General features: G+C 37.6%; 1 protein-coding gene, 1 long non-coding RNA gene and 1 other non-coding gene across 4 annotated transcripts; all 3 read left to right on the top strand.

Annotated features, from left to right (window-relative positions):
* The first annotated feature begins 8438 nt into the window (after positions 1 to 8438).
* Positions 8439 to 10164, top strand: LOC126610127 (uncharacterized). The gene is made up of 2 exons (XR_007618376.1): positions 8439 to 9387; positions 9552 to 10164. It is a non-coding gene; the product is annotated as an uncharacterized LOC126610127 (long non-coding RNA).
* Positions 10165 to 10864: 700 nt separating this feature from the next.
* Positions 10865 to 13319, top strand: LOC126612133 (transcription factor bHLH87-like). 2 transcript variants are annotated; one of them, XM_050280444.1, is made up of 3 exons: positions 10865 to 10896; positions 11146 to 11336; positions 11575 to 13319. In XM_050280444.1, the coding sequence occupies exon 3, from the start codon at positions 11586 to 11588 to the stop codon at positions 12930 to 12932; it is 1347 nt and encodes a 448-aa protein (XP_050136401.1). In that variant the 5' UTR covers positions 10865 to 10896; positions 11146 to 11336; positions 11575 to 11585; the 3' UTR covers positions 12933 to 13319. The 2 variants fall into 2 exon arrangements, with proteins under 2 accessions (XP_050136401.1, XP_050136402.1); XM_050280445.1 differs by lacking the exon at positions 10865 to 10896 and having other exon boundaries at positions 11079 to 11336.
* Positions 13320 to 15579: 2260 nt separating this feature from the next.
* Positions 15580 to 15686, top strand: LOC126612694 (U6 spliceosomal RNA). The gene has a single exon (XR_007619263.1). It is a non-coding gene; the product is annotated as a U6 spliceosomal RNA (small nuclear RNA).
* Positions 15687 to 26514: the final 10828 nt, after the last annotated feature.

Raw genomic sequence — 26514 nt, forward strand, 5'->3', positions numbered from 1 at the left:
GCCAATCTCTGCATGGGGACATGCCATTTTACATGCTGCATCATTGGTTCGATTGAGACCAATAGCCAACCATCAATACTCCTCAGTATAACTCGTGTTTGGGCATCAGCCAAACATTTCACATTTACGAGTTTTTGGTTGTGCTGTTTATGTACCTATTGCACCACCACAACGAACTAAAATGGGACCTCAGCGGAGACTGGGAATTTATGTGGGTTTTGATTCACCATCTATCATTAGATATTTGGAACCCTTGACATATGATATGTTTACAACTCGTTTTTTTGATTGTCACTTTGATGAGACAGTCTTCCCGTCATTAGGGGGAGAAAAGATCGTTCCAGAAGAACAGCAAGAGCTGACATGGGTTGTTCCCACCTTATCACATTTTGATCCTCGAAGCATTCAATGAGAAAATGAAGTAAAAATGACCATTCATCTTCAAAGTATTGCCAATCAAATGCCAGATGCATTTAATGATGCTATGAAAGTGACAAAATCATATATACCAGCTGTAAATGCACCTGCAAGAATTGATGTCCCTGTTGGACAAAATAAAGTGGCAGCAAATGATTCATCTGGTGCACGCCTGAAGTGTGGTAGACCCCCAGGTTCAAAAGATTCAGCCCCTCAAAAGAGAAAGACGAGGGCACAACTGAATCCAAATGAAATCATTCAAGAAGGAAATATGAATGACACATCCACAATTCATGATTCTGTACTTTTAGAAAAAGAAAATGTCCTTGATAAGACACATGTACCTGAAGAAACAGAGGTACATGAAAGCAAAGAAATCTCCATAAATTATGCTTGTACTAATGAATTATGGGATCATAATGAAATAATCATTGATGACATGTTCGTATTTGCAGTAGCCACTGAAATCATATTAAGTGATGATCTTGAGCCCCACTCTGTTAATGAATGCAAACAGAGACATGATTGGCCTAAGTGGAAAAATGCAATCCAGGCAGAATTAAATTCCTTGGAAAGGCGAAATGTTTTTGGACCAGTAGTCCAAACCCTGCCTGGTATAAATCCTATGGGGTACAAATGGGTATTCACAAGGAAATGCAATGGGAAAAATGAGATTGCAAGATATAAAGCACGACTCGTTGCACAAGGCTTTTCTCAAAGACCTGGAATTGATTATGAGGAGACATACTCCCCTGTAATGGACGCAATTATGTTCCATTACTTAATAAGTTTAGTGGTTTCAGAAAAACTTGACATGCAACTTATGGATGTCATCACCGTGTATCTATATGGAAAATTAGATAATGACATATATATGAAAGTCCCAGAAGGACTTAAGTTGCCTGAAACAACTACAAACCATGAGGTATGCTCTCAATCAAATTAAGGCGATCATTGTATGGGCTGAAACAATATGGACGAATGTGGTATAATCATCTCAGTGAGTATTTGATCAAAGAAGGGTATACCAACAATATCATTTGTCCTTGTGTGTTCATTAAAAAATCTAACTCTGGATTTGGTATAGTGGCAGTATATGTCGATGATATGAACCTAGTTGGAACCCCTGAAGAGCTCAATAAAACTGCTGAATATCTGAAAAGCGAATTTGAAATGAAAGACCTTGGAAAACAAAATTTTGTCTCGGCCTGTAGATCGAGCATTGTGCTAGTGGAATTTTTGTCCACCAATCAGCTTACATTGAAAAATCCTGAAGCGATTTGACATGGACAAGGCTTATCCACTCAGCACGCCAATGGTCGTTCGTTTTCTGGACATTAAGAAAGATCCATTCTGTCCAAAAGAAGATGATGAAATGGTCCCTGGTCTATAAGTACCATATCTGAGTGCAATTGGTGCTTTATTGTATTTAGCACAATGTACTAGACCAGATATAGCTTTTTCAGTCAACTTGTTAACAAGGTATAGCTCTGCTCCAACAATTCATCATTGGAAAGGAGTCAAAGATGTATTGCGATACCTTCGTGGGACAACAGACATGGGTCTCTTCTACTTAAAGAAATCCATAAATGACTAGGTCCTTGTTGGATATGTAGATGTTGGTTTTCTCTCTGATCCGCATAAAGCCCGCTCACAAACTGGATATGTGTTCAAGAATTGAGATACAACAATCTCTTGGCACTCAACAAAGCAAACATTAGTTGCTACATCTTCAAATCATTTAGAAATACTTGCTTTACATGAAGCAAGTCGTGAATGTTCTTGGTTAAGATCAATGATCCATCATATCCGGAATTTATATGGTCTAACATCAAAGACAGACACTCCAACTGTCATCCATGAAGATAATGCAGCCTGTGTTGCCCAAATGAAAGAATGATTCATCAAGGGCGATAAGACTAAACACATATCTCCAAAGTTTTTCAGTGCACATGAGCTTCAAAAGGCTAAAGTTATTAAAGTCAGACAAATCCGTTCCAATGAAAATATGGCAGACTTGTTCACCAAGTCTCTACCAAAATGCACGTTTCAAAAGTTAGTGCAAAGTATCAGATTATGTTGACTTACCAATCAACTAAATTTGGAAAATGCGGAATCATGAGGAGATACCTATCAGGGGAAGCATCCATGATACATGCATGTTGTACTCTTTTTCCTTCGATTAGGATTTTTCCTATCAAGGTTTAACGAGGCAACATAAGCATATTTAACACTATATCAACAATCCAGGTAAAGTTGTACTCTTTTTCCTTCGCTATGGTTTTTTCCCACTGGGTTTTTCCGAGCAAGGTTTTAGCGAGGCAACTAATGTTGATATGTGGGCATCCAAGGGGGAGTGTTGAAAACATTGGCAATGTTGAAAATGTTGGCAGATTAAAGAATGCCCACATAGATTTTCAATACCTACACAAAGTAATGTAGACTTTGGAAATAAAGGAGATCATATTTTCAAAGTCATGTGCTGTAAATTTCGAAATGTAAGAATATGTTTGTATGGAGTTTCTCTATAAATAGAGCGCTCTGACTGCTATCAAAACACACAGAGAAAAAGGAAAGATAAAATATCATCATTATCTATCCCCTCATCTTTTATTTTTCATCCCCTAGTGTTATAGTTAGAGAGTGATATTTTACACCTGCTTCGCTCTTGTCACTAGTAAAGGTTATATCTCTAACTTTTACCTATTTATAACAAGAAAAGCCTTTTCGGCTGTTTGTTTTAGGCCCACATTGGCAAAGGAAAAAAATGGTTAAGTTTGTTTTAGGCCACACAAGTTGTTGGCTTTGTTTTGAAGTTAAGGTGTCTGTCGTTGCTGTTCACAATGAATTCTCGATTGCTTGGAGTGTTGATCATTTGAGTGATAGTTGCCATAATTTTTTGACATCGTTTGTTTGTTGGTACAGCTGAGATATGAAAATCTCGTCCGTTTAGTGACGGGGCTTACTTATGTACTTTCTTTTTATACTCTCAACATTAACATGTAAGAATCAGAATCACTTTGCAAGTCAAGCCAAGTTTGCCAGTTCACCACTTCGCAAGTCAAGTTAAGTTCGCTAGTTCGTCACTTTGCAAGTCAAGTTCACCGCATGCCTGCCAGTCTGCCTAACGGAGCCAGTCCGCATTTGCTTGTTTGCAAATTCATGTCGTATACCGCCATGAGCTTGATGTGGTGTTGAAAAATATTAGTATTTATGGTTATTTTATTATTTGAGTTTGCTTATTAGTTTAGTATATGAGCTTAGCCCAACCGAATTAGAATTTCTAGATTTTGCTCTCTTTAAATATAGCTTATATAGTTTGACATAAAGTTAAGTTAGTCAAGATGTAACCTTTTACAGTTTTGTAACTGTTTAATAATATTCTTATTATTTTGTAATCTTATTTGCACATTCTGATATTTAACTCGATGAACGAACGTGATTCGATGATCCTCATGATCATCACAAAGAGGACCATGAGAGGATTCTCATTCCAATTTCACAACTGTTCGGATATCCCACGTGGACATGCACATCCCATCAGCTTCACTTCCAATGACATGGTGCCACGTGTGAACAGAGAGTTGCGTTCACGTGTGAGCGGTAACAATGGAATGATGGAAGCCGGTGGGGCCAACTTCAATAATTTTTGGGTTTGGTTTGAGATGGCCTCTGAGGATTTGAGCTGACATCTCCTCCACCAACAGAAGGCCAAAAATAATGCGGGGGATAGCTGAAGTCATTAATTGACACTGTATTTTCCAAAGAGACAGATGGGCCACTTCTTCACCACCAATGCCCAAAAGTAGGGGCCCACTGAATTATCAATTTTTCATGCCGTTGGATTGGATTGGTTGGATTAATAGTATGAAATTTGGAGGAGGATTCTCTCCCCTTCTAATCTCTCTTTCCTTTCCTCCTCTCTTATTTGAAAGGTCACGGTTAAGCCACATCAACATTTTATATTGATTTTTTTATAAAGATAATAATACAAAAAACAATGTGTGAGGGGAGGGAAGGGAAGAGGATGAGAATAGGAAGGTAGAGAATCCTACTCCATGAAATTTTACTACAAGTCGTATGAAAGTTTCACACTAAAGATGGGTGTGAATGTAGTGTTCTGTGCTATACGTATCATTTAGGTAAACATATATAGTTATATTGATAACATAGGTAAACATATATAGTTAGCATATGTTGTGTTATTTTATTAGAGAAATAATATTCGGACACACATTGTTGTCAATGCACACTCGTATATAGTTTTGTCCATTATTTTCTTTTGATTAACCAATTCAATTCAAATGCTAAGAATACAGAGGATTATGCAAAGAGAGAAATTAGGTGTGTGAAAATTAATTACATTTTCAATATAAAATTAAGCGTTACTACTTAATGAGCAGGCGAGGGACCGTTCTATTGGGGGCTTATCTCCTTTCAATTGCTCTGAGGGGGAGGAAGGAGTAGGTTGCATTAGCAGCCGCAGTCCGAATCCTTCCTAATCCCTTTATTGAATGAATGAATTTTCTTTCTTTTCGGTTGTAATCATTTATCTTGTCAATAGAAAAACCATTTAATCCAAAAATTGATCATGTAAAATGAGACTAATATTAGATAAAAAATAGTCAATTCTCTACTTTGATGAATATTTGTCACAATGAATGACATATAGACGTATATAATTCATTTGCGAGTAATCCATACATAAACACATACTACAAGGTGCAAAGAAAAGCGCGCACGCGTACACAACACACACATACATATACATTTTTATATGCGTAAATAGTTAACTGATAAAAGGCAGGCGATCGGTTCAATTCAAATTGTTAGTGCACAGCAAGGTATAAAATATCGATGATATCGAAAATATCGGTAGTTCAAAAACATAGAAATTTTGATGGAAATATCGGGATATTATCGATATCGATAAAAATTGAATAAAAACCACGAAAATTGTAAGAAAAACTTGAAAATTTTTATTGAAACTTTACAGGATGTTTATTTAGTTAATTATCTATTAGTTTATCATAAAAAAATTGGAAGGAAATGCATTGCATGATAGATATAATTGATTTAAGTTGATTATATAGCGAGCTGGCAAACATTGTGAGTGTAGAAAATATGTAGTAATTAGTGAAAGAAGTTTAAACACACCATAATCATTTATATATAATGAATTAGTACAATATTTTACACTTTATACATTGCATGGTAAGATACACGAGTGACTTAGCAAGGTCTAAAATATCGATGATATCGGAAATATCGGTAGTCCAAAAAAATATCGATAGTCCAAAAACATGGAAATTTCGATGGAAATATCGAGATATTATGGATATTTTAGACCATGGTGCGCAGTGATATTTGATGTACGTACCAATAATTTAGACTAGCAAATTTCAAAGGTAATCTACTCCAGCCTTTTCAAGCTGATAACATATATATCTTTTCACCAAAACGAGGCAGTCTCATGTCACTTCCCCTGCAATTTGTAATTTGAAAATTATGAATTTTATATACACACACATATATATTGCATAATTCAGTTGCTGAATATGTTATTTGTAACTTGTGTGTGTGTATATATATGTTTACTCTCTCTCTCTCTCTCTGTTATGGTTTCAATGATATCTTTCAAGAAATGATATGCTTCCCCTTTATATTTACCACTGATGATCTACAGAAGGGGTGAAGAAAAACATGAGAGTTGACAAATATTTATATACCACTGCAAAAGAGAGAGAGAGAGAGAGAGAGAGAGAGAGAGAGAGAGATGTACTAGTAATTAGCAAATGTAATGGGCTATGGCAACCCATTCACTGAGCTGTAATGAGATGGGGCGCATGTGGGAAGACTCAGAACCCCTGCCTGCTTCTCTCTCTCTCTCTCTCTCTCTCTTTCTCTCTCGTAACAGATAGAAAATTTGATTACTACTGAGAAATACAAGAACGAACTATATGCTAACTTAGGATGTGAAATGTGATAAGACAAAATTCAATTTGCAACTTGCTGCTCCATGCTATCTTCTCCTCTCTGAATTTATATTTTTCTTTGCTTGCAATTGCCTGCAAACAACTGTCATGTTCTAAACACCCACTACAAACTTTTATGCCTGCCCAAGTTGGAACTTCTAATAATAGGGGACTATATATATTATCTTTAGTGTTTACACATTGTACTCTCACTAATCACCAATTTTACTAGACATGCACGTTTGATAGCATAATTTGATGTACAAATGTAGCTCGTGAGAAGAAATAGTTTATGAATATGTGTGCGGTGAAGTACCTAGTTGCACTATTTTTTTTCTCTACATTCACAGCATAGTAGGTATACATAAATAACACATATAAATATAGAATATTTTTCAGCACATATGTCAATTAATTTTGTGATTAACATGTTTAGGAGGAGCGGTCTCTTCCAAATAGGGCAATAGTAGCCTTTTGTTTAATAAAATTACATTATAATCTTTAAAATTCATTGTTCAAGGCTACATAATAATGGTGAGATTATAGAATGATATTTTTTATATTATACTACATGTCAACGTTGATTGTTTCACCCTATACATCTTACTACAGTATACACGTACGTCATAAAATTACTCATTATTGTTATTTTCTTCTGCGCTCCCTACCTTCACGTTTAGTGGCATCACAACATGATGTCATTATTCATTATTTAAATTACAAGAAAAGTAAGGTTACAATATAATCCATGGTTATAATAACATAGAACAACATTGTCATTATAGTCATGTTGTAGACATTATGCGTACATGCGATTACATTACAAAATATTAATTCTTTGGTTAAAGAGTACTGTTTCTGATAAGGCAAAAAATGTTATAACAAAATTTAGAGATCTTAAACACATCAAACTTTTGCACCCGGTAATTTTGAATGGATTCATACCAGTTCATAAACATGTCTTCTATTTTTTATTCTTTTCAAGGTAGCAAGCTAGCTAGAGACTGCAACCAGATTATTACTATCTATAAGGTTGTCTAGTGGTGGCACCATATGTAAGTATTTGATTACCAAGAAAAAGTAATATAGTAGAAAGTGAAAACTTTAAAAGTGGTTATGATTAATAGTAATCTTTTAGAAAGACAGTAGTGGTATACTAGTGTAAAAGATGCTCTGATCACTCTATTTACTCTCTAACTGCAGCTAAAATTGCCACTGCAACTTTACAGTGCGCATGGAATGGCATAAGCAAGCAAAAGGAGGTCAAGCTAAATTTCCCACTAAAAAAATACAAAAAACCAAAAATAAATCTTTTAATAATTCAATTAGTCAGGATTCAAAATGCTTCTCTGAAGTCTCATGCTCCCCATCTGCAAAAATACACTCTTACCACTAGTAGAAAAACATGTTTGCGCGACGAAATCTTGCGCGACGAAGAAAATTTCGTCGCGCAAAGTATGTTTGCGCGACGTAAAACACAAAACGTCGCGCAAAGGCAGTTTGCGCGACGGCAGTTTGCGCGACGAAGACAGGCGTCGCGCAAAACATCTTTGAACGACGCACAAGTTCCTGCGTCGCACAAAACAACTTTGCGCAACGGCATTCTTCGTCGCGCAAAGTTTTGTCGCGCAAGGCCTTTTGTGCGACGTTTTGTGCGTCACGCAAGATCTTGGCGCCAAACAAAGAATGCTTTACCATTTTTTTTCTCAAACTTTGCGCGACGTACGTGCACTTGCGGCGCGCAAAGTCTTTTTTTTTTGGGGGGGGTTCTTGCATTGCCTTTTTCTCTTGTGGTATCCACTTGTGTAAATGTTTTAAATTGATGATCGAATTAGTTCATTGTATTCATATAGGGTTAAAGAGTGTAGTTGTAAAAAATCATCAAAATCAGAGTTAAAATAACCGTTAAATCGTGATTTTTCGTTTATAACCGTAAAAAAGTTTTGTCCCGTACTTGATCTCTGAATGTTTGTTTTTTTCAATTTTTGGCGTATGCGATCTCAATGTATATACAAACAAGGAACGTCCGTCTGTGGAACTTTTGTTTAAAACCTGCGCAACGCATTTACTTTTTCCTTAATTTGAATTGTAGTGAGAAACATCCGTCTGTGGAACTTTTGTTTTTCATGGCATTCACATGGTAATTGATGACCATGAAAGTGTTAGTCTCCCTTTAATCTCCAACAAGGAACGTACTCTAATCTCTTCTGGAAAGCATTAATGCAAACAAACAACGTGCTCATTTTTTTAATTAAACATGTTTGGAGTTATCGGCTAGTAGTACTTATGATCTTTCTCATGTTATGCAGTCCAAGATTTGGTATGGCACATGCACTTTGTTTGGGTCTTGCACCATGGCTTGCTGCATTCATGCTTATAAGAATAACACATGGTTTTTCTATTTATATGAAGTTTATGAAAAAAGGATTGTGGCTGAAGCTGGATGCTTCACAGTATCGTAAGAAATAATGTTTTAGCATAAATTTTCTACGGTTTTGCATCTTAGTTATTAATATTAGAACAGAAAAAAAATTTGGGCTTCCAATTGCTGGTTTTAACTAGTTAAAGGTCAAGAATCATATAGTTTTGTTGCCTAATGACCAATTTTAGATATCTTCAAATTTGCACCGTCTCCAACGACCCTTCACAGTTAATATTTGACATACATATGCACATATACACCATACAGAGGGACATAGTCCGACTCTTAGAAACTTTGTTCGAGTATTAAGCTCTAGTGATAAGCCACAAGATATAGTTTCCATAGCATAATCAAATTTTCGAGGTTTTGATTTAGAGGCAATATATGCATCAACGTTAAGGCTTATGTGATCAGTTAATATCATCGAACGTTAAGGCTTATGTGATCAGTTAATATCTTTGAATGTTGAGGCTTTTGTGATCAGTTAATTTCTTTGAATTTCATCATATCTTGATTATTCTAAGCCTTCTTCAGTTGAATACTTGAATAAGATATGTGGATTAAACTTTGAAGGTTGACATTTTCTAGAGGGACTTCATCCTTGATCCTTATTAACTGAGGAAGGATAAGGTGAAGGGTGCTAACCTCATGTGGCTTTACCCACATTTGTCTGTCATACCAGCCACTCTCTTCGTAAGGTATAACTGCTGATAGTAACCTATTTACTTGCTTTAAAGATTCTACAATGAGAGACGTTCTACTAAACAAATATTAAGCATGAAAATTTCTTGAATGTGCTTGTTTTTCTTTCTTATTGCTTACAATACTATTGTTTAATGTCTCAATATGAAATTTCAAGCCTTCCATTTGTTTTCATGCAGTCCATACATACCGGGGAACCTGTAGTAATATATGTTCTTTGGTATTCGGGGCTGGTAGAATTGAATCCATGGCTATTTAGCAAGTTCATAATCTATCATGTGTTTATCTTTTCTCAAAGGATCCCCCTTAATATAATTTTTCAAGAGTTCTACCTATACAAGTACAAATTTTTTTCTTGATCCATATGCTTATGTCCGTGCAGATAGAGAGAGGTAACAATTGCTGAGGCTCAAGCATTAGGGGCAGTAGTTCGCTCTCAAGGTCCTTTGTTTGGAGGTGTTAAAAAAATTTGAAGGCTTCAAGTGACAATGTCCTTGTTTGTTGGTCTCTGGATAGTTTGATATTTCTTTGTATATCTCATCGTTTTATTGTTTACTTTAGAAGATTACTTGTTTTTTTCTTTTTTGTTCGGACATCTTGTATGTACATTTTTATATATTTTATAATTAAATACTTTTGCTTGGTTAATTAATTATTGTTTAGAATTTAATTACAATATTTATCAAAAATTTAAAAAAATATATATTTTTGACCAAAACAGAAAAAAGGGTTTGCGCGACGCATGTCCTACGTCGCGCAATATTTATCAAAAATTACAAAAATTTTTTTTTTTTTGACCAAAACAAAAAACAAGGGTTTGCACGACGCATGACTACGTCGTGCAAAGCCACTTTGCACGACGCATGTCCTATGTCGTGCAAAGTTACTTTGCACGACGCACGTCCTGCGTCGCGCAAAGTGACTTTGCACGACGGAGGACGTGCGTCGCGCAAAGTATCTTTGCGCGACGCATGTTACTTGTTCGTCGCGCAAACCCTAGCGTCACTGCCTTGGCGCGACGGTTAATGCGCGACGAAGGTTGCGTCGCGCAAACCTTTGGGCAACGATTTTTGACTTTGCGCGACGAAGGTACGTACGTCGCGCAAAGTGTTTTTTCTACTAGTGTACACCCGCACCAAACTGACCAAAAGCCTTATCTTTTCCAAACTCATTATACTTCTTTTCAACTGTTAAAAATGATATTTTAATACATTCTCTCTTCCTCATATTCTACATGTTCAACTACTATTACCAATAATTTATTTATTTATTAAATAATTGGAGCTAGCCCTTGTTTCCTGCTATCTATTTAAGCATGCCACAACCATCAGAACACTGTATCAACATATATGTATAGGTGTTCCATGGCTGCTCATTAAGGTAGGGAAAAGCCTTCATCCTCAACATTTCATTTCCCAATATATTTATTTCAAGTTTCTTTGCTCTGATTTTTTTTTCTTCATTGAGAACGTACTTGTCTTTTAAATTTGAATATTTTTCATGTTTGAGCTGCTTCTTTGGATTTATCTCTGTGGTTGTCCCTATGTGGTGGAACAGTTTAAAGTTGCCAAAACTGACATGAGATGTGGTTGTTTTGTTCCCTTGGTCATCACAATATTGATGATACAGCCGAAGTTAAAGAAGGCATGCAGTTTTTAAAAGTGACAAAATTGCTAACAAAATACAAAGCTGAAGCTGAGGATTGATTTTGGTTCTGTTGAGAGAGAAAGCATTGAAGTCACTAAAGCATCTCATTTCCTGGTCTTTTTTGGCTCCTCCTTTGATATTCTAATATTGGTTGGCAGCTGGATCTGGTACTGGTATGTCATCATGAAATTTCCTTTGATAAACACAAGGAAAATTTTGTATAAAAAAGTAGTATAGAATGACGTTTTTCGAATGCTAATAACATCATTAAGGGCTGAAATATTGAGATATGTATACTATACATGCATCATCAATATGTTAGTTGATTATGTCATATAGACATTTTTTTTCAAGTATTATTACATCACATTTGTACCTTTCTGAACAGAATCTACAAAACTATTACTGTAGGTTTGTAATCAATGGACGGTTTGGATTGGGACGACGGCTCACACATCACAAACACATCAACCTTATTATGGAGCAATCAAGTACATAACCTTGAAGAATTGTTGGTGTCTAACTCAAGTTTCAGTGCCTTGATTCCAATCCAAGGGCTTCCGAAGGTGCAAACATCGCATGCGATTATGAATTCAAATACCAAAAAACCGAGCAGTATTGGTTCTCATCAAATTGCTAATCAGAAAAATCCGTGTGGTTTGGAATCAGTGCATGTTATGCCAACTTTGAGAGCTGGTGAATCGTGTCAAACCCCTTTGAAGGTCAACAGGACTTATAATTTGATGAGTTCACTGAGCACTGGTACTTTCATGGCTGCTGATCTTTATGGCAATCTTGAGAAATATGTACAACTGCAAGCCAATGTTCAAGGCTTACAAGATCATCATGTCAAGGCTAAGCCAGCAACGATGCACTCCGTTGATTCCTTGGATTGCTTGCTCTCAGCCACTAATAGCAACACCGACACATCTGTAGAAGATGACGATGGAATTTCTATGCTTTTTTCGGACTGTAGAAGTAACTTATGGAACTTTGGAGCAGGAAATAATAGCGCAATCTCGTCCGGAGGGTCTGAGAACACTGAAACAGTAGTCTCTCAAAGTTCATCAGATTTATATGTCCAAAGCCAAGGTAAGCTAAATTCCACAAAGAGAAGCCATGATCAAAGTGAGCCCAAATTGCACGGAGCAAATTATAGTCACTTAGGTCTTCTTCAAACAGATTATTCTTCTACTAGTGAGGGGGGTTTCAGGCTCATCTCCGACAACCCACCAAAAACGAAGAAACCCAGATCAGATAATAAGCGTCCAAGCTCATCCAACATCAGCTTTCAACAACCAACTTCATCCGTGTCAACTTCCTCTATTGAAGAACCCGATCCAGAGGTCATTGCGCAGATGAAAGAGATGATTTATCGCGCTGCGGCTTTCAGGCCTGTGAACTTGGGGCTGGAGCTGGTGGAGAGGCCAAAGAGGAAGAATGTGAAAATATCATCTGATCCACAAACTGTGGCTGCAAGGCAAAGGAGGGAGAGGATCAGTGAGAGAATTAGGATTTTGCAAAGGATGGTTCCTGGTGGAAGCAAGATGGACACTGCATCAATGCTTGATGAGGCTGCAAATTATCTCAAGTTCTTGAGGGCACAGGTCAAGGCACTTGAAAACTTAGGCCAAAAAATTGAGTCCATGAGTAATTCTAATATTCCTACTACAAGCTTTGCTTTCTCTTTCAACCCCTCTTTTCCCATGCAAACCCATAATCATGTTCCACTCCAAAACCCTAATCATATCCACCAACCCCACGGTTGAAAAACTAATCACAAACCATGAAAAAAGCCCTAGCTCTATGTCCTTAGTCCTTTAATCATTCTCATCATGATCGTTTCATTTCATCGCCAATGATTAACCCCTAAAACCCTATTGTATTACCCAAAAAGAAATTTAAAGTAGTATATTTTGTATCCAAGATCCAAATCACTCTCTTCATCATCATTACATGTATCATGAGTTATTAAGGCTCATTCCATGCTATCATAACATCCACCACCCAGGAGCTTCACAAGTACAACATTTGGGAATGAATTTTTATCCAGTACTATTTTTGCTGCTTCCACTATCCAAATGTGTCATGTTTTAGTGAAGGAATATTAAGATAATAATATAGTGGAAGCAGCAAAATAACGAGTGGAAATAGTGTAGCGGCACATGATTTTGCTTTTATACAAAAAGGATTTGCAATTATAACGCCTATGATTAAGATCAAGGGCTAAAAAGCGATTTATCACTTTAAGCTATTGTTGTATAATTGTTTAATGTGTTTTGTGTATTTGAAGCTTAGCTTTCTTGGAGATCTTTGTATATGGGTATTTCTTTTTAATGTCAGTGTTTGGCTAACCAATGCAAGGGACATTCTCTTAAGAATTGTGAATCCTAGTCAGTGGTCATGTCTCCTTGATTCAACCCAAAGCGTGCCCTAGAAAATCACCCCAACATCTCATTGCTTAGCACATGTTGTACTACTTTTCTTTTGGACAGGTGGGTTTGTTAATTAATTTGCATAAAACCTTCCTTTTATAAAGAAACTTCATCCTAGGGATAGATTATGCAACTAATGATATTCTTCATGATGATGTTGATCCATTATTCTGGTCGTAATGATGTGTGTTATGAATTTTACGGTTTTGGAACCTTTGCAAATGGCTTAACCTAATTTGGCTTGTACGTAAAGTCTTAAACTCAATATTCACCACAGTAAATTATAACTGTTTAAATTAAATTGTATAATATAATAGCGAGATTAGTACTACGGTCTAGTAATATTTTTTTAAAAAAATTTAAATCACATTATTGCTAGCCAATTGTGAGGTTAAGCCCACTCCCTCCCCTTTAGTGCAGATGATAGTGTTTGTTAAAAAAAATTGTATAATATAATAGGCGAGAATAGTTTTTCATCAATAAACAGGGACTTGGGTGTGAGGTATCTCTTCTTCTGAAAGAGAGAGGACCCTTACCCAATAAACCCACACTTATTCCTTTTTTAAAATTTATTTTATTAGTTAATAATAAAAAAGCAAACACAAAACAAGGTGACATCAACCAAAACCTTACAAAATAATATAACACACGAACATTAATTTAAAAATCGAAAACCAGGCAAGCTTATAAAGTGATTATAACTTATTTTTCGTTATATAGAGAAAATTGGTTTGCCCTTGATGCACCTGAGGTCTGTTGGAGATGGCGAGTCTCACTTACCGATCTTATTGAAAAAAAATGTCTGCCATTCACAAAATATACACCAAGGATTTTTCCTTCTATAATTAGTATGTTTTTGGGCAATTAGCCATTTTTTTGCAAATTAAACTCCAATTCCATTTAAAGCTACACAAATTCTAAATGATGATGTCCTTGATGATAATGGGGTGATGTGAATTTGACCAGACGGAAGAGAAAAAAATTGAAATGAGAAAGGAAGGTGACTCTAAAATTATTATCGACTCCATATGGGCAAGTGTGTACGTATACTCTTTGGCACATCAAAGCTATCCTTCAAAACATCCTTATTGTTAGCTGCTTTGACGTTATTCAGTTTCGACATACTACGCAATTGCAGCTAGAGGTCATGACAAGAATGATTTGCAAAGTTTGGTTTAATGCTTTGTCTCATGAAGCCTTGTATGCCTGGCAGTTTGACTCCTTTGATCAATGCTGCTGTCGTGGCTTTTCCTTGTTATTTGTTTTTTCTTATGAAAAAATAAAAAGGTGATAATGCGTTGTGTCATGAATATGCATGATTTGTGGATCTCAGTTGGCTTCGCCTTGTAAGGGATTAGAGAAGTTTGTTTTGATTGGATAAACGAAGATGATATTTGGCTGGAGAATTTTTGCTAAATTTAGGGCATCTGCTAAGGAGATATTAAAATCCTAGGTGGAATGCTACTATGTATATTTGTCATTAAAAGTTTATCCAACCAAAGTGTTATTTCGTGACTGGATTTGAAAGCTTTGTGACTTGGAGTCAATTTTGACATCAATGTCAAATTTACTTTTAATTCATTTTAATGGCAGGTCTCTCATTCCACTAACATTTCAACCAACAAAAATTTTGTTTCAACATTTTTTATAATAATTACAACCATTTAAAAGCTTTATTTAAATAAGAAAATAACATTTGACAATTCGGTTGGAGAAGTACAAAATTTAACATAAGATTTTAAATTGCCACATCAGCCATCCATTGTAATTTGACTCTTATAATTTGACATTTCCTTTGAAGATGGTCTTAAACTTTCTGACGTTCTCAAAGGAACCCGGATCCCTGGCTTTGGCTTTTGCTTTTTATAGTCCCAAAATAATAAATTGTGTGTGTGGAAAATTTGCTTAATTTGACATTTTGTAAACTTTCACAAAAGTGGGGGAGATGTTGACTTTAATTAAATAGCTGTGAAATGCATTTTTTTTTTTCAAACAAGATATCCGATAAAATTGGAAAGATACAGAGAAGATTAGCATAGCCCCTGCGCAAGGATGCCATGCATAAATCGACAAATGGTCCAAATTTTTTTCTCTTAAAAAAATACACGTACACAATAATTTTTATTCTAATGAAAGTTTAGGGTTACAAACTCTGATACAAATTGTTAATCCTCAAATTTATATGGGTCAGTGTTAGGGATCACTTGTGATAAAAACCATGGCGAAGAATGCAGAGAGCTTCCTGAGTCTTCTAACTGTGTATAGTGTTTGAGTGTCTGGTAAATGTGTGGATTCTGAGTGTAGGATGTGTGTGAGGAGTTACTTCCTTCTTTTTCTGCACCTCACTTGTGAATGAGTGTCTAGTATTTGTAGGCAAAGAATTGGCTTGGTTTGGAACACCTATAAATCCCGTAATTTGTGGGTTAGACTTCTGATTAGAAATCAAACCTTAATTGATATAATTTGATCAAATTAGGGTTATCTTGTCTCATTTTCTACTTGATTTGATTTGTTTGATGGATGTCTCAGATGTCAACATGTGTCACTCTTAATGATTCGTTCGGTTTTGACGAGTCACATGCTATGCGTGCAATTTGGCTAGACCCATGATGTATGCCATGTAAACCCTTTGCGAGTAAAAAATTTAATATGTTGGCGAACATATATTTCATCGAAATTTTGATGGCTACAAATGCCCTTACTTCAAGATGCAACATATAAGTGTGCTTGTCATGTGTAGAATGCGTGTTCTGAAGTTCCTCTACACTGTGCTTTGAAGTCCCTCTGCATATAACTTGATTCAAGGGTGATGGACACTGTGTTTTGAAGGTCGTCGAGGCTTGATCTTGAACGAAACGGGACCACGAGAAGTTTCACATGGTGGGTGGTCTTCGGCTTTAGTGTGGATGAATTGGCACATTTTTGTTATGCTTGTTGATTCTCCACGAACTTGATGAAGAGCACGAGTGTTTGGGTATTTGCATAGTGTCTTTTGACTTTGTAAGTCTTGAAACATGGTTCCTGGGGTTGTGATTTAAAGCCACCCCAAAGTAAGTTAGCAAGCGATTTCATGCTTACTTAGGGCACCGCCATTACTATGAAATGAATGGAAAGGCATACAAAGGAAAATTGGGATGAATAACATGCGATTGCTTGCTTTGACTCCCTTTTCTTTTGGCCAAGATGCACACCTGTTTACCCAATTGGCACCAAGACGCTTTAGTAGACTTAGCTCTACTTTTGGGAATGTGATGAGTTCTAGAGGGTGTAGTGGCTCAATGCTAAAGGAAATTTTTTGTCCTAACTAAGAACATGTGAGAATATTTGAACGCATAAGCATACATATAACACTTAAAGTAGGCATGCATTCAAAAGCAATTCTAAAACCCCTGACTTTCAAAGCCTAGTGAATGGTGAACCCTAAAACTCTTTAACAAATTAAAGATAAAGAGTTTGAGTTTCATTACCCTTGCATCTCATCCTTGTTTACACAAGGGATTCACCCATGTGGAGGGTCTTCAAGTCACCTCCTTTGCTTCTTGGATATTTCCTTGTGTTAGTGTTCTTTTCTCCTTGGATAGTTTCTTCTTTGCTTCTCCTTTGCTCCTGGAGAATTTGAGGAAAAGGAACTCCAAAGTTTGCAAGATTGCAAACCTCTAAGTCTCCACACCAAGGATGAGGTGTGAAGAGAAGGCGGATGACTAGGGATAGGTAAGATTGCTACTAGTATCTCCTTAGTGTGGCCGGCCTCTTTAGAAGACAAAGAGAGAAATTGTTTTGCTCTTTTGCCTTAAAGAAACCCTAGCGAGGGGATAGCTATAAAGATTCTTTTATACCACCTCACAAGTGTCCACCATCTCACTCTCCCTTGCATAGGTCGGCATCCCTTTTTAATTTTGGGTTAATTCCTCATTAGGTTTTAGTTGTTACATAACTTAAAACCAATGGGCCTTCTGGTCCAAAACTCTTTGGGGCCTCGAAGCCCGAAACTAACTTAAAAGTCCAAATATGAACCTTTTGTACGATTGATTAACTAAATGATTAATCTTGACCACGGACAATTAAACTATTTAATTGCTTATCCATCTCATTTATATTTCTTCAAATTTACCTTACTCGGTGTACAACTCATTAGGTTCGAATTGGTGAGGCAGTAGGCAATTGTTACTCTTTACGATTTATTGTGAATTAAAGCCACATTTCAATTCTCCTTTTGATGAAGATTAGTGTTTGCTAATCTTCAGAGCTTCCAAAACCTATGAGTGATACTTGATAGTATGTCATGGCTATCCAAGCTAAGTAGAAGTGGTTGGAGAACCTATCTAGTTAGAACTACAATGCAACACAGTCATTCTCTAATACAATGCTCTTAATAACTTTGCTTAACTAATAGTTTGTTTCATGTCTACTATCCAATGTGATACTTCTCTATATGATTCTATTAAATATGGTTTGGAACATTCTTCTTTAATCATATTCATATGTTTTGGCCAAAGACTCCCAAATCATATCTCAGAGTAGCCTCATTCCACCACAGAAGGTTATAGATCATTTGTTGTGTATTTACATGCCTACATGACTAGATAGCTTGATTACAACAATGCCATGGACACTCTCAATGGAATGTCATCGACATATTCAAAGATCAAGGACCTAACTATTAGAGTGTTGAGCTGTAGGCTCTGTTGTTGCATGATTGATTGAAGGCTTGAAGTTTGAAAGAACTTAGTTTTTGGTTTATAGTTTTAGAAATGTTCTTAAGTATTAAATTGTACTCGTTTGTAATGGATGACGACAACTAAAACATCTAGATGGTGTATATTGTGTCACCTATCTAATCTTGTGATGTGCTTAAGTTGCACATGTGCAACTCACGTGCCTAGCTTTCTAGCTAAAGTGTGAGCTAGCAACGACTATATTTTCTCACACGCTCTTTGTTGTTGTAGCTGAATGAAGGAATCCAATGTAGACTCACATAGATGTTTTTGGTTTTGCTCTTTCTCTCTCCATTTCTCATTCTCTCGTTCTCTCCCTCTCTTTCTTGTTCAACCTATTTTCTGCAACTTGGAGATCACATTCTCTTTGATTTCCAGTAGCTAAGAATCATCCAAATTCAAATTATAGAGTCCTAAAGACACTAACGTGGTCCATCAATTGATTTTGGCATGCGCCATTTACTAGTACTTATTGTATACATCAATCAGAGAGTTGAAATTTATACATTTAGCACACAAGATGAAATTTTTCACACCCGGGTAAATTGATAAAGCAGTACAACTACCTAGCTAAGGGACTTACCTCGGTGGTGAATTTTAATGACATCATTTTCCATTGAATCTTCTGAATCAGTATGGCAACTCTTCTTTTTTTCCGAGCCAACTCCGTTGCCAAGTACTCTTTTAGCTCTATAACTAGCTAGCTCACTCCTTGTGATAGAACTAGAAGATACACAAGCCAAAGGTTTTTCAACAACTTTCTAGACAAAGTTTCTATCAAAGTTTCCTTTCAACCTTGAATCAATGATACTTTTGATGTCCCCTTTGCCAACCATGAAACTAACCCATCGCATAGTGTGAACTTTTTCATGCATCTGTGATATGATAGGTCAACTTGTGATGATCTCCAATAGCACAATCCTAAACCTATAAACATCACTTTTCTCATATACCATGTTTGATTGGTAGTACCTGCAAGGTACCCAGGAGTACCCTCAACATGTATCCACACACGAGTTCCATCCTCAGCAGGAAAATTTATGAATAGGCCAAAATTTGAGTTTTCATTCAACAATATATTTGTAGATTTCACATCTTTATGGATTATAGGTGGTTTTCATATGTAGTGTAGATACTCCAATACTACACTCAAAATTTTCATTACACTTGTTAACAATATAAAAGTAGAAATGCTATAGAGGGAGGAGTATGAAAATTTTTACTTGCTCACCATGTGCGGGTGCGGCGTTAATTGCAGTTCGAAGTCTGTTTACCTAACTCAATATATTTAACCTGTTATCTGCATTGGTACATAATGAATCAATCAATTTTCTTTGTTATTCTAATTAATTTAGAAACCTATGTGGTGATATAAATAATTTGCACAGTTAAGAGGTATTTGTTAAGATTTTAGAGTTAGGCCAGTGATAGGAGCATATTTATGCGCCTTAGTTTAGCTTGTTCTTGTACATTTATAGTGTTTTTGCTTAGTAAAGTAGTCTTTTAAGCTAGTTTTATGTGTTTTCAGGTTCTAAGGGCAAAGTATGCAAAAGGATGCATTTTGGAGCCTTTTGGAGCAATTTAGAGCTTGGAATGGATGTCATATGCTTGGAGCCAAGAGGATGGACGAAATTGAAGATTTGAAGATGATGTTTCCTACTTGAACAAGGTTTCCTGGTCGAAGTAGGAAAGCGCCTAAGTGAAGATGGAATCCTAGTTGAATTAGGATTCCTAGTCAAAATGGGTTTCCTAGTTGAATTAGGATTCCTTGAAGATGAAGATTCCTACTCAAACAAGGTTTCCTACTCGAAGTAGGAAAGTTAAATCCAAATGGCATCAAGTTTCAGCAACAAAGAAGAATTCCAAGTCAAGGGAGGATTAAGACATGTTTTCCTAATGCTAGAAGGACTCCTAAGTGTTGTAGGACACAAATGAGAAGTTTCTAGAAGAATTCCCCTCCTTGCTGTGAGTTTCTACATTTCCTATCAGTTTTGGGGCTTTCTAGAAGCCCTATCCTTAATCCCTACATTGGTGCCGCACCCTAGCTTCTAAATGCCCTAGTTCCTTGCCTTGCAAGGCATTCTAGAAGGCCTATCCATATCCTACAAACCTGCCGCACCTAGGACCACTTTTCCCTTGCAAAATCTGATTGTTTAGACCTATTTCCTTGTGGATTTGGGTTATCCAAGTCCATATCTGATTACCCTAGGGTTTTAAGTGCCTATATATACTCCTATTAACCCCTAAATCAGATCACCACTCACCACAATTCACAATTCACTCCAGAAATTCGTCCAACCCTCTCCACACTCTTGCCGCAGCCACCAAACACCTTTCTCCCTAGTTTTTAACCTTTGCCGCACCATCCCCTTCCCCTAAACACTACTACATCCCTCCATAACCATGCATCCATACCATTAAGGCTCTAAACCTGTCCCTAGACCCTTGCCGCACCAAGGAGGAGGAGAAGGAAGCTCGGAAGTTCATGCAATTCAAGTTCGCGTCGCTGGAATTTCTAGGTGTTTCTTTTCCTTTGATTTCAATGTTTAAATTCAATTCTCTTTGTTTTGTGCGTATGAGGAACTAAACCCCCCCTTGGCTAGGGGGGGATTCGAAATACATGTTTATGCTTGCGTTATGATTTGATTACTTCTAATTGCGTTTCATAAGTTGTGAATTCAATTTACTTATCTATGTGAATTACATTGATTTGTGTGTGTTGGTTGAGAGTGCACGCTTAATTATCATGCATAAATTGAATGCTAGGATATAAGGAAATTTCACCTAATCGTTATGGACTTATATTCACAAGTAGTAAAGGTTGATGATCTCAATCGCGTTAAGTAAATTCTTGGCATAAGTTTCATGCAATCATAGTAACAAGTGCTTCGTCAATGCTTATGGTTTTCATAGAACTTAATGATTCTTGCTTGTATCTCTATTATGCAATCATGTAGGGGACTTGTGGGGAATGCTTTGGGTTGTCGTATGCAATCATCCAATTCAATAACGTTAGGAAAATCTGAAGGTTAATTTAAGCGGACCTAATTAACTTGGGGCGTTGAGAGTTCATGGTTTATTGAAAAGCAATTGGAAATCGTTTTGAATGCAAGTATAACATGTGTGGAGATGAACCCCTTAGCTAGCCTTCCATTCATCCATTTAAACCAAATTCGTTTTCAAAACTGTTTTGTTTTACAAAGTTTATGTCTTGTTTTAAATTCGTCCAAACCAATTCCCCCTTTGTTTTAAAGTGTCAAATTAGTTAGCAAGTGTTTTACTTTGTGTTTTTAAGTGTTTTGATTCAAGTTAAAACCCAAATTCGTCCAATTTGGTGCTTAGTGTCCAAAACTGCCCAGAAAGTGGATTTTAGGCTGTTTTGAGTCTTTTGGTTTGTTTTGGTATTTTAGAGTTTAGTTTTGCATTCTTTGAGTCTAGTTTGGTATTTTAAACTTGTTTTTACGTATTTGAGTCAATTCCAAGTGATTTTGCAATCCCTCCTAATCCCCGGTCTAGAACGATCCCTACTTACATACATTGCTACAATTGATAAAAAGAGGGTTTAATTTGAGTGCTAGTTAATTTTCACATCAAATTTTGGCGCCGTTGCCGGGGATTAGCAACTTTGCTAATCCCTTGGATTGTTATTGTCGTTTTTTCTTATTAGATCAGATTCTTATGTTGTTTTGTTTCTTGTTTTAGGTACTTGTTTATGACTCGGAGTTCTAATCCGGTTCACGAACATATTTTAGACTTTGACGACGATTTTGAGCGTGAGTTGAGACGAAAGAGGAAGAACCCGGAACCTAGTGAATCAAGTGCAAGTTCCGAGTCCGTTTCTGAATTTGAAGAGGAAGTGGAAGACATGGCAGTGGACAACCGAACGATCAAGGAGCTTTCCGCTTCGGGATTGGATAATGCCGCACCTCTATGTATCCAATACCCTAGGGCGGCTCAGGACAAAACTGCCGAGTTCGAATTGAAGTCAAGCTTGTTACATCACATTCCGAAGTACCATGGGCTGTCCATGGAAGATCCGAACAAGCATTTGAAGGAGTTTGAAGTAGTTTGCTCAAGCATGACTCCAGTGAACGTGGATGAGAGCATCTTGAAGATGAAGGCCTTTCCCTTTTCTCTTCTCGAGAAGGCAAAGGATTGGTTGTACGAATTGGCTCCCGGAACTGTCACATCATGGGAGAGCATGAAACGTGCTTTCTTGGAGAAGTTTTTCCCAACTTCTCGAGTCATCCTCCTACGTAAAAGGATAAGTGGCATTCAACAAGATGAAGGTGAATCCTTTCCTACATATTATGAACGTTTTAAATCTCTTGTTGCTTCATGTCCACAGCATCAAATGAAGGAGGCACTACTTCTACAATACTTCTACGAGAGACTTCTACCAATCGAATGACAAATGCTAGATGTCTCAGCGGGAGGAGCATTGGTGGATAAGACCCCTACAGCTGCAAAGATGTTGATTGCTAATCGAGCGTTGAACGCTCAACAATACGAAGGTGTTGGACAAAGGAGCATGCCACGGCAACAACAAGTCAATGAGGTAAGTGCCATAACTGAACTTCAAAATCAAATGGCTAACCTTACTACGTTGCTTTCTCAGGTGGTGGAAGGTCCAAAAGTCAAAACCGTAGCTTCTTGTGGCGTATGCTCCACGCAAGGACACCCTACGGACAAGTGCCCATAATTAATCGAGAATGGAGGATGGGAAACACTCAATGCCGTGGGATATGGCAACCAATATCAATCACGTGGTGATCCGTTTTCCAATACTTACAATCCCGGTTGGCGTGATCATCCGAATTTCAAATGGCGAGACCCCCAACAAGGCCAACAACAAGGCGGATTTAGGCAACAACCCCCGGGGTTCTATCAAAAGCCGTTGGCACCACCACAAGTCCATGCATAACCTGCCCAAAGCAATGTAGGTAATTCAAGTGATAATGATAAGATTTTTCAATTACTTACTACTTTGACGCAGGAAGTCCAAACTTAAAACAAAGAGAGGCAAATCCAAGACAAGAGGGTGGACAACTTGGAGAAGCAAGTGGGACAAATTGCCGAGTTCATGGGGCAATTTCGTGAGCAAGGAAGGTTGCCTAGCTCAACGGTGGTCAATCCGAAAGGTGGATTTGAATCTGCAAAAGCTATGCATTTGCGAAGTGGAAAGCAAGTCGGATCTGACCTCAACCCATCCAAGCCACGGTCCAACGAGGAGGAAGAGTTGAGAATTGAAGAGGAGGAACAAAGGCCACTCACGGCCAAGATGGAACCAAATGTGCCGCAAGTTCCAAGTGATCCAAATTCGTCCAATTCATCCAATAAAGGTAAAAACGTGTCAAGTTCAGTTTCTACTAATGATTTCCCTGCAAATGTTCCTTTTCCTAGTAGGTTTAAGCAAACAAAGAAAGAAGAAGCGGAAAAAGACATTTTGGAGACGTTTTGGAAAGTTTAAGTCAATATCCCCCTTTTGGATGCAATCAAGCAAGTCCCGAGGTACGCCAAGTTCTTGAAGGAACTTTGCACCAATAGGAGGAGGATTTCGACCAAGGAGGTGGTCAAAGTAAGTGAAAACGTCTCAGCCATCTTACAACGCAAGCTGCCCCCAAAATGCAAAGATCCGGGTAGTTTTACAATTCCGTGTGTTATTGGTAATTCTAGGTTTAAATCTGCCATGTTAGACCTAGGTGCATCTATAAATGTCATGCCATATTCAATTTATGCATCTATGAATCTAGGAGCGTTGAAAAACGATGGTGTAATCATACAATTAGCCGATAGATCTAATGCCTATCCAAAGGGAGTTTTGGAAGATGTGTTAGTGCAGGTTAATCATTTGATCTTCCCGGCGGACTTCTACGTACTTGAGATGGATGAATCGGACCATGCCCCTTCATTACCCATCCTCCTTGGAAGGCCATTCATGAAGACTGCTAGGACGAAGATTGACGTCTATAATGGCACTCTGACGATGGAATTTGATGGGGAAGTTATTAATTTCAATCTCTCTGATTCTATGAAGTTTCCTAATGAAACCCATTCATGTTTTGCTATTGATGTAATTGATGCTTTGTCGTAGGACCATTTGGACAATTTGAAGGATGATGCACTTGATTTGGCCATTGCACAAGGAAAGACGTTGAAGGACATGGAATCAAACCCCAAGGAAGCCCACGACATGCAATTGGAGTCCATTGCCGTGCTCCCTAGTGAAGAAGTCTTTGAGATGGTGGCTGCCCTTGAGTCATTGCCATCACAATCGGGTAAGTATTCGGACCGTATTTTAAGTTCAGTTTTGGCTAATAAAATGCTTCCCTCAGTGGTACAGCCACCTACACTTGAACTTAAGCCGTTACCTAGTCATTTGAAGTACGTTTTCTTGGGCGAGAATGACACGTTGCCCGTCATTATTTCATCCTCACTCACGGCACAAGAAGAGAGCAAATTGGTGCGAGTGCTTAAGGAGTACAAAACGGCAATTGGATGGACATTGGCCGACATCAAGGGAATTAGCCCTACTACATGCATGAATCGCATACTTCTAGAGGAGGGGTCCAAAACATCCCGAGAGGCTCAACGCCGTCTCAACCCTCCAATGATGGAAGTTGTGAAGAAGGAGGTAATCAAGCTTTTGGATTGTGGGGTAATCTATCCAATCTCGGATAGTAAGTGGGTCTCACCCGTTCAATGCATTCCGAAGAAATCTGGAGTGACTGTGGTTGCAAATGCCGAGAATGAACTTGTTCCTCAACGCATTCAAACCGGTTGGAGGGTGTGCATCGATTATAGGAAGCTAAACGCCGCAACAAGGAAGGATCACTTCCCATTGCCGTTCATCGACCAAATGCTTGAGAGGTTAGCCGGTTATGCTTTCTATTGTTTTCTTGATGGTTATTCTGGTTATAATCAAATTGTCATAACACCCGAAGATCAAGAAAAAACCACTTTTACATGCCCCTTCGGTACTTTTGCATATCGTCGCATGCCTTTTGGTTTATGTAATGCACCTGCTACATTTCAAAGATGCATGATGAGCATATTTTCTGATTATGTAGAGAAAATCATTGAAGTGTTCATGGATGATTTTAGCGTATTTGGTGATTCTTTTGACGGTTGCTTGCATAATCTTAGTTTAATCTTAAAACGTTGCGTTGAAACTAACCTTGTTCTTAATTGGGAAAAATGCCATTTCATGGTTAAACAAGGCATAGTTTTAGGTCATATAGTCTCTGAAAACGGTATTGAGGTTGATAAGTCGAAAATAGATCTTGTACGTCACTTACCCTCTCCAATTTCGGTTAGAGAGGTTCGTTCTTTTCTTGGCCATGCAGGATTCTATCGTAGGTTTATCAAGGATTTCTCGAAGGTTGCACAACCTCTTTGCCGTCTCCTACAAAAAGACGTGGCGTTTGAATTCACCAAGGAGTGCATGGCATCATTCAACCAACTCAAGGAGTTGTTGACCACGGCACCCATCATTGTGCCACCGGATTGGAGCCTACCTTTCGAACTCATGTGTGATGCGTCCGACTATGCTTTAGGAGCTGTTTTAGGACAAAGAAAGGACAAGAAGCCGCATGTCATCTACTACGCCTCACGGACGTTGAACGATGCACAATTGAACTATTCCACTACGGAAAAAGAACTCATTGCCGTTGTCTTTGCTTTAGATAAATTTCGATCATATCTAATTGGTACTAAAGTAATTGTTTTCACTGATCATGCAGCTCTGAAGTACTTGCTCACTAAAAAGGAGGCCAAGCCACGGCTAATTCGATGGATGTTGCTACTTCAAGAGTTCGACATAGAGATTCGGGACAAGAAGGGAAGTGAAAACGTGGTGGCTGACCACCTAAGCCGAATGGTGCATAATGAGGAGTCTTTGCCGATTTTGGAGACATTCCCCGATGAACAATTGCTGTCCATTAAGGTTAGTGCACCTTGGTATGCCGACATTGTTAATTTTTTGGTGTCAAAACGTATTCCAAGTGAGTTCACTAGGCACCAACATGATAAACTTAGGCATGATGCACGGTTTTATGTGTGGGATGATCCGTACTTATGGAAATTTTGCCCCGATCAGATTATACGTCGTTGTGTGCACGATTCTGAATGTCATTCAATTTTGAGTTTTTGTCACACATATGCATGTGGAGGGCACTTTGGCACACAACGCACAGCCCTCA

Source organism: Malus sylvestris, chromosome 17 (assembly GCF_916048215.2).
Source record: "Malus sylvestris chromosome 17, drMalSylv7.2, whole genome shotgun sequence".
Classification (NCBI taxonomy): domain Eukaryota; kingdom Viridiplantae; phylum Streptophyta; class Magnoliopsida; order Rosales; family Rosaceae; genus Malus; species Malus sylvestris.